General features: G+C 35.7%; 2 protein-coding genes across 2 annotated transcripts in view; both read right to left on the reverse strand.

Moving 5' to 3' along the window:
* Positions 1-7290: 7290 nt before the first annotated feature.
* On the reverse strand, positions 7291-8290 carry LOC108669009. The gene is made up of 2 exons (XM_018156294.2): positions 7935-8290; positions 7291-7377 (listed from the first exon to the last, which is right to left on the reverse strand). The coding sequence occupies exons 1-2, from the start codon at positions 8277-8279 to the stop codon at positions 7300-7302; spliced, it is 423 nt and encodes a 140-aa protein (XP_018011783.2). The 5' UTR covers positions 8280-8290; the 3' UTR covers positions 7291-7299.
* The window catches only part of LOC108669010, a gene marked incomplete at its 3' end in the record, with an annotated part of 33007 nt that continues 25761 nt past the window's right edge, over positions 8280-15525 (reverse strand). The window contains exons 13-17 of the mRNA XM_047880742.1: positions 13821-13989; positions 12511-12659; positions 10942-11039; positions 9638-10175; positions 8280-8566 (exon numbers count right to left, since the gene is read on the reverse strand). Coding sequence (XP_047736698.1) covers positions 8280-8566; positions 9638-10175; positions 10942-11039; positions 12511-12659; positions 13821-13989 — 1241 coding nt within the window. The remainder of the gene's footprint in view (positions 8567-9637; positions 10176-10941; positions 11040-12510; positions 12660-13820; positions 13990-15525) is intronic.

The raw sequence follows: 15525 nt of genomic DNA on the forward strand, positions 1-15525 counted from the left end.
TATCTTTTACCAGTTTTCTGATCTGACGGAAAAGCCGTGCGGCTTTGCAAATGTAAATGAATTTGCAATTTGATTTAAAGAGTCCAGTATGTCTGTAATATTAGTGCGCATGTAATAATATATCTATAACGTTAGGGACGGAAAATTGTACTCACGCGAAATTCTTGAGTTTGATAAATGAATTTTTTAATTCTCACATTAAGCACGAAAATGTTCAAAGGTTTAAATTCGCAGTAAGCGTGTCTCGAGTAACATGGTTCGTTACGTACTCCCTCTTTGAATTGAACAATCTCCTTCACTAGCTGGTCAAGCCAGAGGAACTAACCTTCGCAGAGGTGCAAGGAATTAGCAAGAGCGGCTAAATCAAAGGCAAGCTGTTCTTTGAGGTGTAATGTGAGCTCTTGAGACATTGCGCAATCGACTTGAAGGGCACACCAGCAAATTATAACACAGCGAAGTTCATCATGCAAGGCAGCAAGGCTGCGTGGTCTGTATAGCTTCAAGGTACAACATGTTTCTTTGATATTGTATGACTGGAACTCCCTTGAGGGATTAGTGAACCTTTGGCTAAATTTCCATTAAAGATGAAAAGAATAAAAATCATTTATAGCTGATAATGACATCTTCAATGCAGTGAAAGAAGCTTGAGAATCATTCATTTCTCAAGCCTTAGAAATGAAGAACAATTTCTTCAAAATTGCTTAAAAGTTGTTTGAACTTGCTCACGAGTAAAGCCATGAGAATTTGCAAACATTGGATTTGTTCAATGACTTTTTCGTTTTGTTACCAATTTTTCCCAGATATTTGCTGTTATTGAAATTAGTTACATGACAATATCTTTTTAATAACTTCTGACTCACCACGACGATATATAATACATTACGGTGGATGGAAAGCCTTGAATGGATTCAACTACAGTTGTTTATGATAATTTAATACAGATTGTGATGTGTCTTGGCTGATGACGGCCGTCTCCAACTGTCCTAACTATCAAAGTTAAAGACTACAAGTGCACTAAATTCGTGTCCTTTGCTGCATTTTAATGTAACCTTGCGGCAGTTTATTGCTTGCGTAAGAAGCGCCTCATTTGCATGCCGTGAAAAGTATGAATAAATTGCATTATCTGAATTAAAGGCTACTGTATTAAAGGCTACGTGGCTCATAAGCGTTTTGGACATGGCTGAGGACGTGGCTCATAAGCGTTTTGGACATGGCTGTGGACGTGGCTTATAAGCGTTTTGGACGTGGCTGAAGACGCTTAGCGTCTAGGACGTGGCTGAGGACGTGGCTCATAAGCGTTTTGGACGTGGCTGAGGACGTGGCTCATAAGCGTTTTGGACGTGGCTGAGAACGTGGCTCATGAGCGTTTTGGACGTGGCTGAGGACGTGGCTCATAAGTGTTTTGGACGTGGCTGAGAACGTGGCTCATGAGCGTTTTGGACGTGGCTGAGGACGTGGCTCATGAGCGTTTTGGACATGGCTGAGGACGTGGCTCATAAGCGTTTTGGACGTGGCTGAGGTCGTGGCTCATAAGCGTTTTGGACGTGGCTGAGGACGTGGCTCATAAGCGTTTTGGACGTGGCTGAAGACGTGGCTCATGAGCGTTCTGGACGTGGTTGAGGACGTGGCTTAGGAGCGTTTAGGACGTTGCTGAGGACGTGGCTTATAAGCATTTTGGACGTGGCTGCGGACATTTTCGAATGTGTTATAAAGAGAATCTCATGAATCTGACATGAGAATTCACGCGGTTTGTAATAATTTCTTTACATAACGGGTTTCAGGGAAAATATTCTAGAGCATTACTAAGCTGACGAATTAGCAGGCCAAATTCTCTTCCCAACGATAATTTGAAACGCGAAACATCCCCGGATATTCATTTCATACTAACCGGTAAAATATTGCAGCATCGCATTCATCTAAAGACAATCTGTTCTCGTTTTTTTTTTCAATAATTTTGTACTTGGCTAAACGCGGGGGAATAAATAAAGTCTCCAAGGCCGCGGATGACGAGCTCGCTGTTGTTTAGGACAATAAAGAAGATCGAAAATTGAATACAAAAGGCGGGAGCTAAGAAATAAAACGAATGAATTTGGCCTATATGGTAAAAAACGAATAATTATTCAATCTCATGAAAATAATGTAATTTCAATGATTCGTTGTTCAAGCAGCAGTGAAATCATTTTCAATCATTGAAATTATTTTCAATCATTTTCAATCATTGAAATCATTTTCAATCAATGAAATCATTTTCAGTAATTTCAAGCAGCAGTAATTCTAAATTACTAGAAATTTATAAATAACAGTGAAACAAACGACAGTTCTATTTTTTGAGGAGGCAAAAATGAACTTAAATCCACAATGGAATTCATCTGGATTCCAATGTTTGTCAAGTCAATAATTTTTTTCACGTTGAAATTTTTTCCTAAAATATAAGACTTGGAGTTAAACCGAAGCAATTCTTCGCTTGCCGTCGCTATGAAATGGAAACTCTGCTTCGTACAAATCTTTTTCATTTCCCGCTCCTAAGTAGGCCCTTTGATGTGTCTCTAACCTGTTACACGATGTAAGAATTTGAGGGATAACGAAAAAATTCTAAGGCCTTATTGAAAACTTGGCCACTTTTAAGCGAGGTTTATGGTTAATTGATAGCCTGACGAAATGATCGATTTTTAGCGACAAGCGCGAGGGAACTTTTTAGGGTCTTGTTTTAAAATGTAAATATCGATAGTCATCTAATAAATCCAGAACAGATCATCAAAAGAATATTGTATGAAGCGGAAGTGTGAGTATTTCAAAATCTCGCAAATTAAAATTCCTGGTGTGCAGTCCATAGATTTTACTCATATCATGAAGTTATCAATTTTTATGAAGTATGTGTTAGGATTTCAAAAACCTAATATGCATACCTAAGCACATAAAAAACATATTTATATAAAAATTTTAAATTATAATAAGTGCTATGAATTAAAAAGAATACTCCTAAGCCTCCGCTAGTCATGAACTTTCTCTGTATGTAGATTTAGGGATTATCTGCAATTTTTTAATTCATCTCAATTCATGGAGATCTCCTCTTCAAAGGCTCATTTAGAAGTGGTCACGACTTCAGAAGCTGCCAAAGTTTCCTGAAAGCAATCGCAAGCGAAAGGTTCTAGGAAAGTTCTTCTAATCTTTGGAGGAAATTGAGTTTTCCTTTCACTGAACCATCTTGCAGATTGGCAATGGTTGGGAATTGGTATCATTCGATATGATACCAATTAATATATGATATCATTCGATTTGATACTTGGCCCCCCAAACAAAATAAAATAAAAATACAACATGAGAATTATCCTAAAATTAAAACAACATGATGAGCAGCGAATAAATTAACGTGTTGTTTAAGTTTCTCATATAATTGCTCAGTGTTATATTTTCTATGTGAATCGAATTCACAAAATGTAAACTTATGTTTCCTCAGTGGAATACAGGTTCACTTACTGGCATTTGAAAACATAAGCCAACGAAAATATACGGGAAAACGAAAATTTGCTTCATTTTGCGTATGATAGAAAAACATCACGAGCTTCGTTTTCAGGTTGGCTTCATGGACATATAATGGCAAGTTTGAAAAGCTCAATTCCCAGTGCAAATTTCCAATTTTTCTCAGCTTGGCCATGAAAAATTGCCTCCAAAATGCAGCTATGATTATTCGTTAAATGATTTAAAAAGCTTTCAATTAGTCAGATGGCGAGAAAAAAACAGCAGATCAAAACTGCTTTTAGGCTTTGCAATCAAAATATCACAGGCGTCTTCACTAGTGGTGTCTATTTATAATTAAAATTGGAGATTGAAAAATGTGTGGAGTTCGTAGAGTTGTCTCCCCCTTGTACGACAGCATCGTTATTTTATTTCAGGGGAAAAATTTGAATCCCAACAAAAAGTTTTGCCGTTTAAACATTTAGGAGCTTTAATTAACAATATGTAGTGAGAAAATGAAATTATGATGAAACATATAAGTCAGTTGAGTAAAAATTCGGAAAATTGTGAATTTTTTATAAAAGGACATAGAATTTAGAAAAAAAAACTTCATGGCATTATGCCTAGTTTTTGAGAGCTTTCCTTTACTACACGGTTAATTAGAATTATTAGAAACCATATCCTACAACAGTAATGGGGCTAATAAAACCACCGAGTAAAAAACGCCAAATAAATTACTATAAATTCTTTTCGATGAAATAATATCTTATAAACTACTCGAAGCGCTTGATCAATGAAGCCCCATAATAAAATGACAATTAGAGAAATGACCCAATAATTATTGATGTTATAAGAGATTTTTAACTTTTTTCGCTGCTTAATTATTCTATGAATGAAATTTCACTGCGGTACCCGTCTATACAATTAATGGTTATATTAGAATTTCACTTGCCATTAGCGTTTATCACCATGCCGAAGACGCAATCCTAAGATCGTCGCAGCATAGTTTTTCTCGAGGGAAATGTAGAGTGCGCCATTCCATTTCACGCATATGTACTTTTTCAAGCAGCGGCAGCTCCTTTTTCTGAACAGACCATAATAAATATCTGGCATATCTTCCGAAAATGCATCGCGAAATTAGCTCGCCCCATTTCTTGGACCCGAGGAAAAGACGAAGTATTTAAACTTTGATATCACTCCCTATTTTTCTGGAGATTTGCGTATTCCGATACGGAAGGATAATTTAAAGCGTATAATTTTCAGTAAACGTATTTTGAGGAACCTATTTTTCTGGAGATTTGCGTATTCCGATGCGGAAGGATAATTTAAAGCGTCTAATTTTCAGTAAACGTATATTGAGGAACCTATTTTTCTGGAGATTTGCGTATTCCGATGCGGAAGGATAATTTAAAGCGTCTAATTTTCAGTAAACGTATATTGAGGAAGCAATTTGACGTTATGTTTTGATGCGGCTAGAGGGAGCGGGGAAAGCAGGATTTTATCAAGTCTTGGGGATAATGAAAGCTTTGAAGCAAATTGTATTGAGGCTTTGAATCGTCATGAAAAATAGTTTCTAAAATTCAGAAAAAAAATTCTACTTGTGAATATCTTCGATCTAAATATGAACAATTTCAGAGAGCAAAGAATGCAGTACATATATGAAGGGCTGAAAGATATTGGTATCAAATACTAATTCAAAACGTTAACTAATTATGAAAAATAGTACCGCGACAGTTAATTTTGATAAAAATTTTCTGCATGGGCGACGATGTCGATGATGTTGATTAGCATAATTGATTTTACATTAATCTCAGCTGGAAAGAATTAATACTGATTGATTTATTTTATCACAAGAAGAACAAAATGTACACGGAACTATTCATGAAATGCTTACAAATTCATTCTCGGAATGTACAAGATGAAATTTAAGCCATGTAATTCATTAACAATATCTCATCTTCGAATTTCAAGTCAGAGACTGGACAGATAGCATTTTCCACATCGTGATGATTATAACACGGTTATCGCATTTTTTAAAATAATGAAGTTTAAAATTGGTGCGGATTCTATTAATTGATTTATCGTGGGTTCTGGCGATATTTGTGGCTGAACTCATTATCGTTGGCCATTGAAAACTATTTCGTAACTGTAAATTTAATCTTTGTCATTTGCAGATTACAATTCTGCAACGGAATGTTGGAAGAATTGTGATTTTTTTCTCTCACTTCTAATTTGTAAACTATTTATTCAGTTCTACAAAGCTCCACCAAATTAAGTTCTTCTGTTAGAAGCAGACGATGAGATAAAGGGTCGCCTTTTGATCTCAACAATGTCAGAGAAGCAATGAAATGCATTCCAATCCTTGATAGCAGCAATCTCGTCCGAAAATGTAAAGGAAATTAGTATTAAATTTAGAATACATCTTGTTTAAATTCTGTACGGCGACATTCTTGGAGTAAATACATCGATCACCGTTTCTTTTATTGTAATTTTTTCATGCTATTTGGCCCAATATATCAATGTAGTTGAATTAGATTCTGTATAAAGTCGATTGTCAAAAATTGTTACCTATGTTGCTGCTTGATGATGACAATGATCGTTAATTATCATCAAACGTCATCGTATAAATTATCCTCCATTAAGATCACAAATCAATGATTTATTTAAACAGTATTTTTTTTTGCCTACGACATATATACTCATTTCCAATCATTTATAACGCAGCGTCGTTCATTAGCTATTCGTGTTCTAATTAAAGCCAACATAAATTCATTCGAAAAAATAAAATGGAAAAATACATGTAATTACCCAATTCAAATCGGATTTTTTTGCTGGCTATACGGCAATAAAATGAAAATATCAAAACTAAATTTTGAAACGATTGAACTTGAACGAGTCTCGTAAGTAAGACTTTGGTGAACATTAATGGTCTTGCTTCAATGAAAATATGTACATAATAATTTCAGAAACTACGGTTATATGCAATAATATAATATAATATATATATATATTAATATAATATATTATATATATAATATAATATATATATATATATTAATATAATATATACTAATACATAATATTACTTGCCGCCCATAGTACTTTAGAGATAGAGAGCACTGTAGATTTGCCGTGGAGTTCTTGGTCATGCATTTATATGAACGATCGAAACTTTCTCAGTCCAATTCTGTTGCAAAAAATATCCGTATTTCTAAGTGATAAGAAAATTATTTTTTTCTTGTATGAGTAATGATTGTTCATGAAAACCCGTTTGTTAGGATCGTATACATCGATTTGATCCAAGTTTTCTCATCGACGGCGCATTCATGTTTTATGCAGGATTTCAACAATAATTAATACACCAAAAAATGCCAATACCGGGTGAGGTTCACTCCTTGTGACAAAAATATTAAAAATATTAGATCAGTACTCACTGCAGTGAGTGACAGTGAGCGCATTTTCTCGTCCGTCTGTGAAGTCACGGACGGACGGACATGACGAACATGACGGACATGACGAGCACAATAGCGCCTTTTTTCCATAAATGAGAAAATTCGCTAAAAAGATGATAATGGTAATACTTCAAAATCAAGGAAGTAATTATTTAAATGAGTACGGGCTACAGCTTCACTTCCCCAAATTTAAGACCAAACTCGTTTTCAAAGAGAAAAACTGCTAAAACTTTGCTCAACTGTGGTGCATTATGAGATGTAATAAAACATTTGAATCCTCAAATGAACTTGTCTATGAGCTGCATTCTTATTGTCACCTAATACAGTACACTTCTCATACATTTATCCATGAATATATACAAGATAAGACAAGACTGGTAACTGTTCATCACTATAAGCTGCTTTCTGATTCCTCTGATCTGGCGGGCTGAGGATCTTGGAACTCCTCGGCTGGTGCGATTACGTCGTCCTGAAATGAACAAAAAATAGCTTATAATTTTTGGATGCCTGCAGTCTCGGGTTGAACACTTTTCGTATGAATGTTTTAGTTGAATCGAAAATTTTACTTATAGAATAAATCATTTTAATTCAAATCTATTAATATATATAGAAAATATTTACCACAAAATCGAAAATTAAAATTTACACATCTTCGACAATAGTCATCAAAGCTTTAATATTTATTCCAAACGCATTATTAACGCCGCATAATTGAGTATTATGGCACGGATGGGATTTTTCGGTTGCCGACAAAACCTCAAATGTTCAACAGGAAATTCAATATTGACCGCCACTTGAAATAAATCGAAAAATATATCAATGCGAATGATTTCTGCAACTTGAATTGTGAGCATTGTAAATAACGATTTTTCTTTGCTATGAAAGTTTTTTTAACAAAAAGTGGCGCTGTGAAACCCTTTCGTTTATTAGAATGACATTATTGAGATATTATTCCAGCCATAAACCATGAATCAGCCATACAAGCAATTTAAATACTATTCAGTTGTCTTCTAACTGAAAATTCACCTGATAATTCGAACATTTAGTGCCATCGTGCGGGTGATGGGACATCCTGAGCTGCGTGCCGACGCGCAATCTCGAGTTTCCGAGCACCGCGATGGATTGACAATTCTTGTGCGGCGGTGGCGTTGGATGTTGTTCTTTAGCTGCCGGTCTCTGCGCTCGACGAGGCAATGTTTCTTTAGCGGGCGCCAACACATCATTGTGTACACATTGCTCAGCCGGAATCGGTGAAGAACAAAGAACGTGCACCTGCGAGGAACAACGTGATTCCATCTGCAAAGAACCCGGAGCTTGCGTCTGCAAAGAACCAGGTACCTGCATCTGCAAAATAGAACCAGGGGCTTGCATCTGCAAAGAACCAGAGGCTTGCATCTGCAAAATAGAACCAGGGGCTTGCATCTGCAAAGAACCAGAAACTTGCATCTGCGAAGAACAAGGGGTTTGCATCTGCAAAGAACATGAGCACTTTGCTCTTGTTTGAGCTGACGCTTCGGCAGGAGCACGAGACGATCTTGTTGGAAGTGTGCAAGAGGAATAGCTTCCCGTTTCGTTGACGGTCTCAGTACCTTGAGTTACAAGGTCTTTGGCGGCTGAAACTTGCCCATGAATCTGATACTGGCTCATTGCATCCTGACCTGATGATGAAAAAAAGGACAATTTATTAGATGAGTGTTAATTTTTTAAGGCCGGCGCCAAATAACGTAATCGGCACAGTCAGTGTTTTTTTAGAGACACATATTTGAAGCTTATTAAACAGGTTTCAGAAAACCAAGAATTTATAGGTGACGAAAATTCCAAGTCACAATATCTCATTGAAATTGTTTTTGAGACCTGCTGCTTCTCGACTTTAAAAATTTCCATTGAATATATGAAAAATATTAGAAAAAATTTTAAATGCTCACATAGAGATTGAAACGTAAGTCACAAGAAACGACAGTGGATAATGAAAACCTATAAATTTACAAGGTCAAGAGGAAAAGAACTGGACGCGTTGACAAGGTTTCCGTTTAAAAATATGCAGCGATTCCAAATCCCATAAATCCAAGCAGCATGAGGTAGAGCCGAATATCTTGAAATCACTCTCAGGCACAGTCACTCTCAGGCACAGTCACTCTCAGACACAGTCACTCTCAGACACAGTCACTCTCAGACACAGTCACTCTCAGACACAGTCACTCTCAACTCTCAGACACAGTCACTATCAGACACAGTCACTCTCAGACACAGTAACTCTCAGACACAGTCACTGTCAGACACAGTCACTCTCAGACACAGTAGCGTCGCAATGCTCTGATTGAATGCGCACAGTTCACAGTTCATAAGGTGTACAGTTTTTCCGATTGAAATTGTAAATCGATAGCTTTTAATGTTTAATTGGGGTTTCTCGATAGTTTAGTTTTAATTTCTTCCGTGTATTTAAAAATTTTTAAATTTAATTGTATTTGTATTTTATAAATTTGTTAAATTAAAGATGGAGTTAGTTTTCGAAACATGTTCAATGAATATTAGGCGACATTTCTAGGTTTTTTTTTTGCTTTTAAATTCTAGGTGCGATTCTTCTTGAAATTCATGTAAAATAATGATAGTTCATTAAATTAATGCAAGGAAGAAAAGTATTCCATATAGCAAACACTAACACTTAAACATATTTCTATCAATAAATACAACACAGATCAATGGTCTGAACTGCAGCGTGTGGTACTCACTTGCGGCGATAGTTTTGCTTTCCCGTGACTGGCTTGCCATTATATTAGCTCGATATTCTTCACTATCTATTCCGGTTCTATCACACTCTTTTTCCGGCTGTATCTGTAGCAAATGACTGGTAAGGTGTGCGGACGCCGTCAATTGACTTGAACTTCGATTATTTTCCTGCCAGTTGCACAAATTCTTACGCTGATGAGATTGGCAGAATATTTCATCATCGGGTCTTGGGATGGCCTTCGCTTCTGGTGGCATTGAACATGGAATTGAAAATGTTGATGCTGCTCGAAGAAGATACTTTTTATTTGAAGAAGCTGCTGGTGCATCGTTAGTGTTCGCCGAGGTTATCGCGACAAAGCAGGTTAGATCAGGAACTGTGGAAGCTTCTCCATCATTTAAGTTAGCCTTTTTCGACAAGTGAGAGACATGTGAAGTAACATCATGAGAAGTTACGCCACACGCAACATCACTGTCAGGCTGCTTCAAACTTTCTTCGGAAGTCGAAGTGTGTTGCATCCGTTGGCGCTTGCGACACTGAATCTGACGGACAGAACAGAAAAATTTGCCATTAGTTTTAAGTGGATGACTGTCACCGAACTGCAACCGTTTTAAAAAAATGGAATGCATAATTCTGCACTCCCAGAAAATATTTATATTGTTTTAAAGGTTATTCAATCTTCTCCAGTTGACCGTATTGGTGGTCGCATATTTTTCCGCTATCATTTACAACCACAAAATTCGATTCAAAATTCCATATAAAATCAATTAAACGAATTTTAATTAAGCTCAAATCTTTAACACATGCATCACTAAAATTTGAAATCTGTTCAAAACTCCCTCGATACTCCGACTTTATTTAAGTTCGTCGGCAGCCTAAAATTTTTCATTCAACCAGCACGGAATCTGGCTGACAACAACTATGGTCAGCAAGAAATGCTGCTTGTCATTTAATCATAGTTCGTCGGCACCCTAAAATTTTTCATTCAACCAGCACAGAATCTGGCTGACAACAAATATGTCAGCTAGAAATGCTGCTTGTCATTCAATCATAGTTCGTCGGCACCCTAAAATTTTTCATTCAACCAGCACGGAATCTGGTTGACAACAAAATTAATCTAGGTCAGCAAGAAATGCTGTTTGTCATTCAATCATAGTTCGTCGGCAGTCTAAAATTTTTCATTCAACCAGCACAGAATCTGGCTGACAACAACTATGGTCAGAAAATTTTTCATTCAACCAGCACGGAATCTGGCTGACAACAAATATGTCAGCAAGAAATGCTGCTTGTCATTCAATCATCGCCCACCTTGACCAGAGATAGAGAAACTCCACAGAGCAAAACCAGCACCAGCCCCGACCCCGCCACCACGCCGAGCAGAGACTGGGCAGAGTGCGACCCTGCGTCTGATGAATAATAAAACCTTCGTAAGTAAGTCTGTACACGTCTTGGCATGGCTCTCATTTTTGGACGTTTTTTACTTGTTATTTTCAAAGAAAAATGATACTTGTTATTTTCCAGTGACATTGTTTGTCACTGGTAATAATAATGTAATTTATTAATTTATGTATAATAATTGGACGTTTTTACTTGTTGTTTTCCAAGAAAAATGATCATTGTTTGTCACTGGTAATAATAATGTAATTTATAAATTTATGTATAATAATTTGTTTCAAACTATTGCATCACGTATTTCATCGTCATGCCATCTCGTTACTCCTTAAGTCAAGTCTAAAAGAGTAGATGATAAAAGTGAGCATCTTTGTTAAGTTTTATCTTAATTTAACTTCACTTGTTTTTTTAGAAATAGTTTAATTATAACTATAGTAATTTTTAAAATTTTTACATAGGTAACTAATTCATGACCGCGTTTCATAACACGTTTTAAACAACAAGGCTCGCTTTGACTTTACATTTTTTTCCATTTCAACTTTCCTGCTTCGTTTTAATCCCAAAAGCATCTTTAGAGAACTCGAATACAAAAAATTTCATCAATGACGGAATGCAGAATATTATCCAATGGCGGAATGCCCATTAACAGTCGGGGATAATTTAATTCACTATTAGCATTTACTCAACCTTTGTGAGTGTAAGAACGGGTAAAATTTATCAATCTTTATGCACGTGGCTTCCTTGAAAGTTGTTGCTTTGTCTGCAACACAGTTTCAGACTCGCTGGAAAAAATTGTGCTATGCCAATTAACGGGACGCTTAATAACGGTCATTGAAAAAAGTCGAATGTACATAACCTATACAAAAATTGGATTGAAATTCTATCAAGAAGCGCAACTTCAAATTTCAATCTTCTGCTGGTTTATCGTTCAATGTGGTCTTAAGCTATCGTTAAAAGAGACACCATGGTCAATATTTATAAAAATATATTTTTGTAAATTGCCAATGAAATGAGAAGTTGTTCTATAAGTCTATTAATATCGATTGAAAATGTATTGAATCCATAATAATTCCATAATTCAAGCCGTGTGGCAGTCGTGTGATTCTGTCTTGTGGACTACAAAAGCACGAACGGGTTACCTATTTCAAACGTCTTTCTACAATGAAACGGTAACATATTTTTCTCCGTAATTCAAACGGAAACACTCGTACATTGAATTTGGCCGACTACTTCCCCTCATGAAACTGAATTTTCTATAGGATGTTACTATGTCTCTTAGCCGCGTCGACGATAAAAATGATTTAATGACCATGTTATGTACGAGTACATTGATTTTGCCCGACTCATTCTCCTCGTGAAACTGATTTTTCGTTAGGATTTTACAATGACTCTTTTCCGCGTCGACGATAAACATGATTTAATGACCATGTTATGTTTTTTATGATCATAAATTGTAATACTCATTATATATGCATCGAAACTCACCTGTATCTAACCGGGTTTCTAGCTGCTTCACCGGCAGCTCCGGAGTGTTGGCTACAAGTCTGGCCACTCCACCACTCCTGCCTTTAGCGTTCCCTGAATAAACGATGAGTTGCAGCTCGGTTTCTCCGGATAGGCCTGATACTTGGAACCTTGGACAGATGAATAGAAGGTTTGTAGATATAATATTAACTGATGTCCACGGCCATTCTATCGCGTTCCAGCGTTATCGTGTCATGTGAGAGCGAGACTGCATATCATTAATGTATCTTTTGTGGTCTGTTCAGACCGATGCAAACTCGAGGTTGCTGTCCTTTTTATATTAATTATTTAACTGTCATTCTTTTTGAGCCTGAAGCTCCGCGTTAATGTTTGCAACGACATTAATATTCAGTTTTTTAATTGACAGAAAGAGTGTGCATCATTTATTTCAGACTTGATTTGATTATGAAACGAAGTAATACGCACCCGCCATGGAGTTATTTTATTATAAGACGGGACTAGTAACAAACAGGTTTAATTCTTTTTGAGAAATGTATTGAGATTTTTAATTACCGATGTATTAAGATGACTAAATTTCTATAGCATTGGAATTTTAAACTTAGATTTATCATTACGTCATCCATTTTTAATTTTTTCCGCATTGGAAAATTGAATCAAAATCAAAACTATTTAAGTCTACTTCGATTTTTCTCGCAGATAAAATGTTCGTAATTTCGCCCAAACCCTGTATATATCACTTTTCTCTATCAAGAACAACTTAACTTTATAAATTATATACTGACCTCATTTGGAACTTTCCACTGAATAATTTCTAACCTTTTTATTTGCAATTTTGCAATTTTCACCGATAATCCGGTAGGTAATACAATTCATTTCATTCGTCACATTTCATAAATAAAAACGTAACTTAAGCTCCTGGCTTTCCAATTTTTCCCTTCACAAATGCGCTCAATTCTCATATATTCGTTTGTTAAAATACAACAAATGATAAAATACAACGATAATAAAAATTTTACTAGAATTGTAAAATTTTAGCGCGCTACTCAAGAACTTGCCTCACATGAAGTGAAGCCAGCTCCATATAACAAATTTCAATATGGCTAATGGAAGCAATTTAATGTCACTGAACTGCTTTGAAAAAAACTGATAAGCTCAAAACGATCCGATCACTTTGGGTGTTTAAGTGAAAAATCTGTTGCCACCTTCTGGTCTCGAGCCATGATTCACAGTCGATGCCACGATTCGTCCATCGATCACTTCTGAAATTTCTGGATATTGGGTTAGTATTGCCAGCTTGGGGATAGACTTACTTGGGGGCTTTGGCAGTGATGTTTGCGTAGAGATGGTGAGGTTTGGTGGTGTAGGCCTCTAAAACAAACACATGCGGCAGGCCACCGTCGAATCCCGATAGGCATGTCACTGATACGCTACTTGAGGTCACGTTCACTAAAGTGCAGTTCGTAGGCGCCTCCGGTAAAGCTAAATAGTAGACATTAATTAGGGTTAGAGACTATATCAAGATATATACAAAGATAGTTAAGTAGTAGAAATTAATTAATGGAAGCTGTATCAAGATATATTCAGTGATAGAGCTAAATTGTAGACATTAATTAGGGTTATAGATTATATCAAGATATATACAAAGAAAGTTAAGTAGTATAAATTAATTAATGGAAGCTGTATCAAGATATATTCAGTGATAGAGCTAAATAGGTAGACATTAATTTGGGTTAGAGACTATATCAAGATATATACAGTGGGAGTTGAGTAGTAGAAATTGATTACTGGAGGCTACATCAACATATATTTAGTGAAAGAGCCAAATAAAATGTATTTATTACGGTTAGAGGTTATACATGTGTGTTAAATGAACAAATTATAATTGATAACATATAAATTTAATTATAAAACATATGGAAGGGACCACACAGAAATCGCTTTAAAATTTCGATTTAACTCAAAAAAAGAACTAATTATAGTGAATTTGCTTGTATATTCGGGATTTTAATAAAAATATAGATAATTATATTACAGCGATATACTGATTATAAATGTTAGAGAGGCAACCACTGCACTGCATAAAACTCAGAAAATGAATTTTGAAATTAATGAATTCACAATAATTGTTGGCTTTGTTTGTGAAGTTAATATGGGATTATTTATTCAATAATAAATTCCTCACGTATACGCTCCAGCAATCTCCAGTTAATTATGTCGAAGCATAAAGACCTTGCGTGTTTTTTATTTAGATTAAGGATCCGATTCTACAATCGTAATCTTTTGATAATGTTCTACGCTTATTTTCTGCATTCTTATGATATATACGCGTCTTAAAGTATATTTCATATTGCATTATATCGAATTAGTTTGAACAGCATCCTAATTCTCCTTGTCCAGCTTTGAAGATTTTTCCATTGATAACAAAATGATAGACCAAACAATGGATTCATGGCCAATTTAATAGTGCAGTGATAAGCATTCGTCTGTTATAAATTACCTCACTGATGTTTTATAAATATTACGTTCTCTTATTATATTTGAGTTTAATCCAGCGATATCCGGAGCCTAAATACGGATAATAAGTTTTACCGATGATTCATTCGTGTTTCAGAACCCACGTTGTTCCAGAGTGTACGTTTGTGTAGAGCATTTTCATATATGTTCATATTCTGTCGTGTTATACATTATGTCATATTCAGTGTACATATATTGTAGTGAGGTTTTGTACATATTATTCAGTATGTATTAGTCAGTATATATTTTAGTGACCCGATTCAATTTATCTTTTATCTATTACAGTTTTGTTAGTTCTTGCCGCAACATTATTATCCACAGGAGATATACAACTGAGAACATGAGGCGGATCCCCTGAAAAGAATCAGTATAAAATAAATTAAACGGCAAAATCAAATTCACATTGAGTTTTATAACTGGTTTAGACGTAAAAATTTTGAATTCACTCTCTTTTTAGCGCATTTTCTGATTTATGGAATAAATGCACTATTGTGCTCGCCA

The sequence above is a fragment of the Hyalella azteca genome, unplaced genomic scaffold, assembly GCF_000764305.2.
Source record: "Hyalella azteca isolate HAZT.00-mixed unplaced genomic scaffold, Hazt_2.0.2 contig6127, whole genome shotgun sequence".
Lineage (NCBI taxonomy): Eukaryota > Metazoa > Arthropoda > Malacostraca > Amphipoda > Hyalellidae > Hyalella > Hyalella azteca.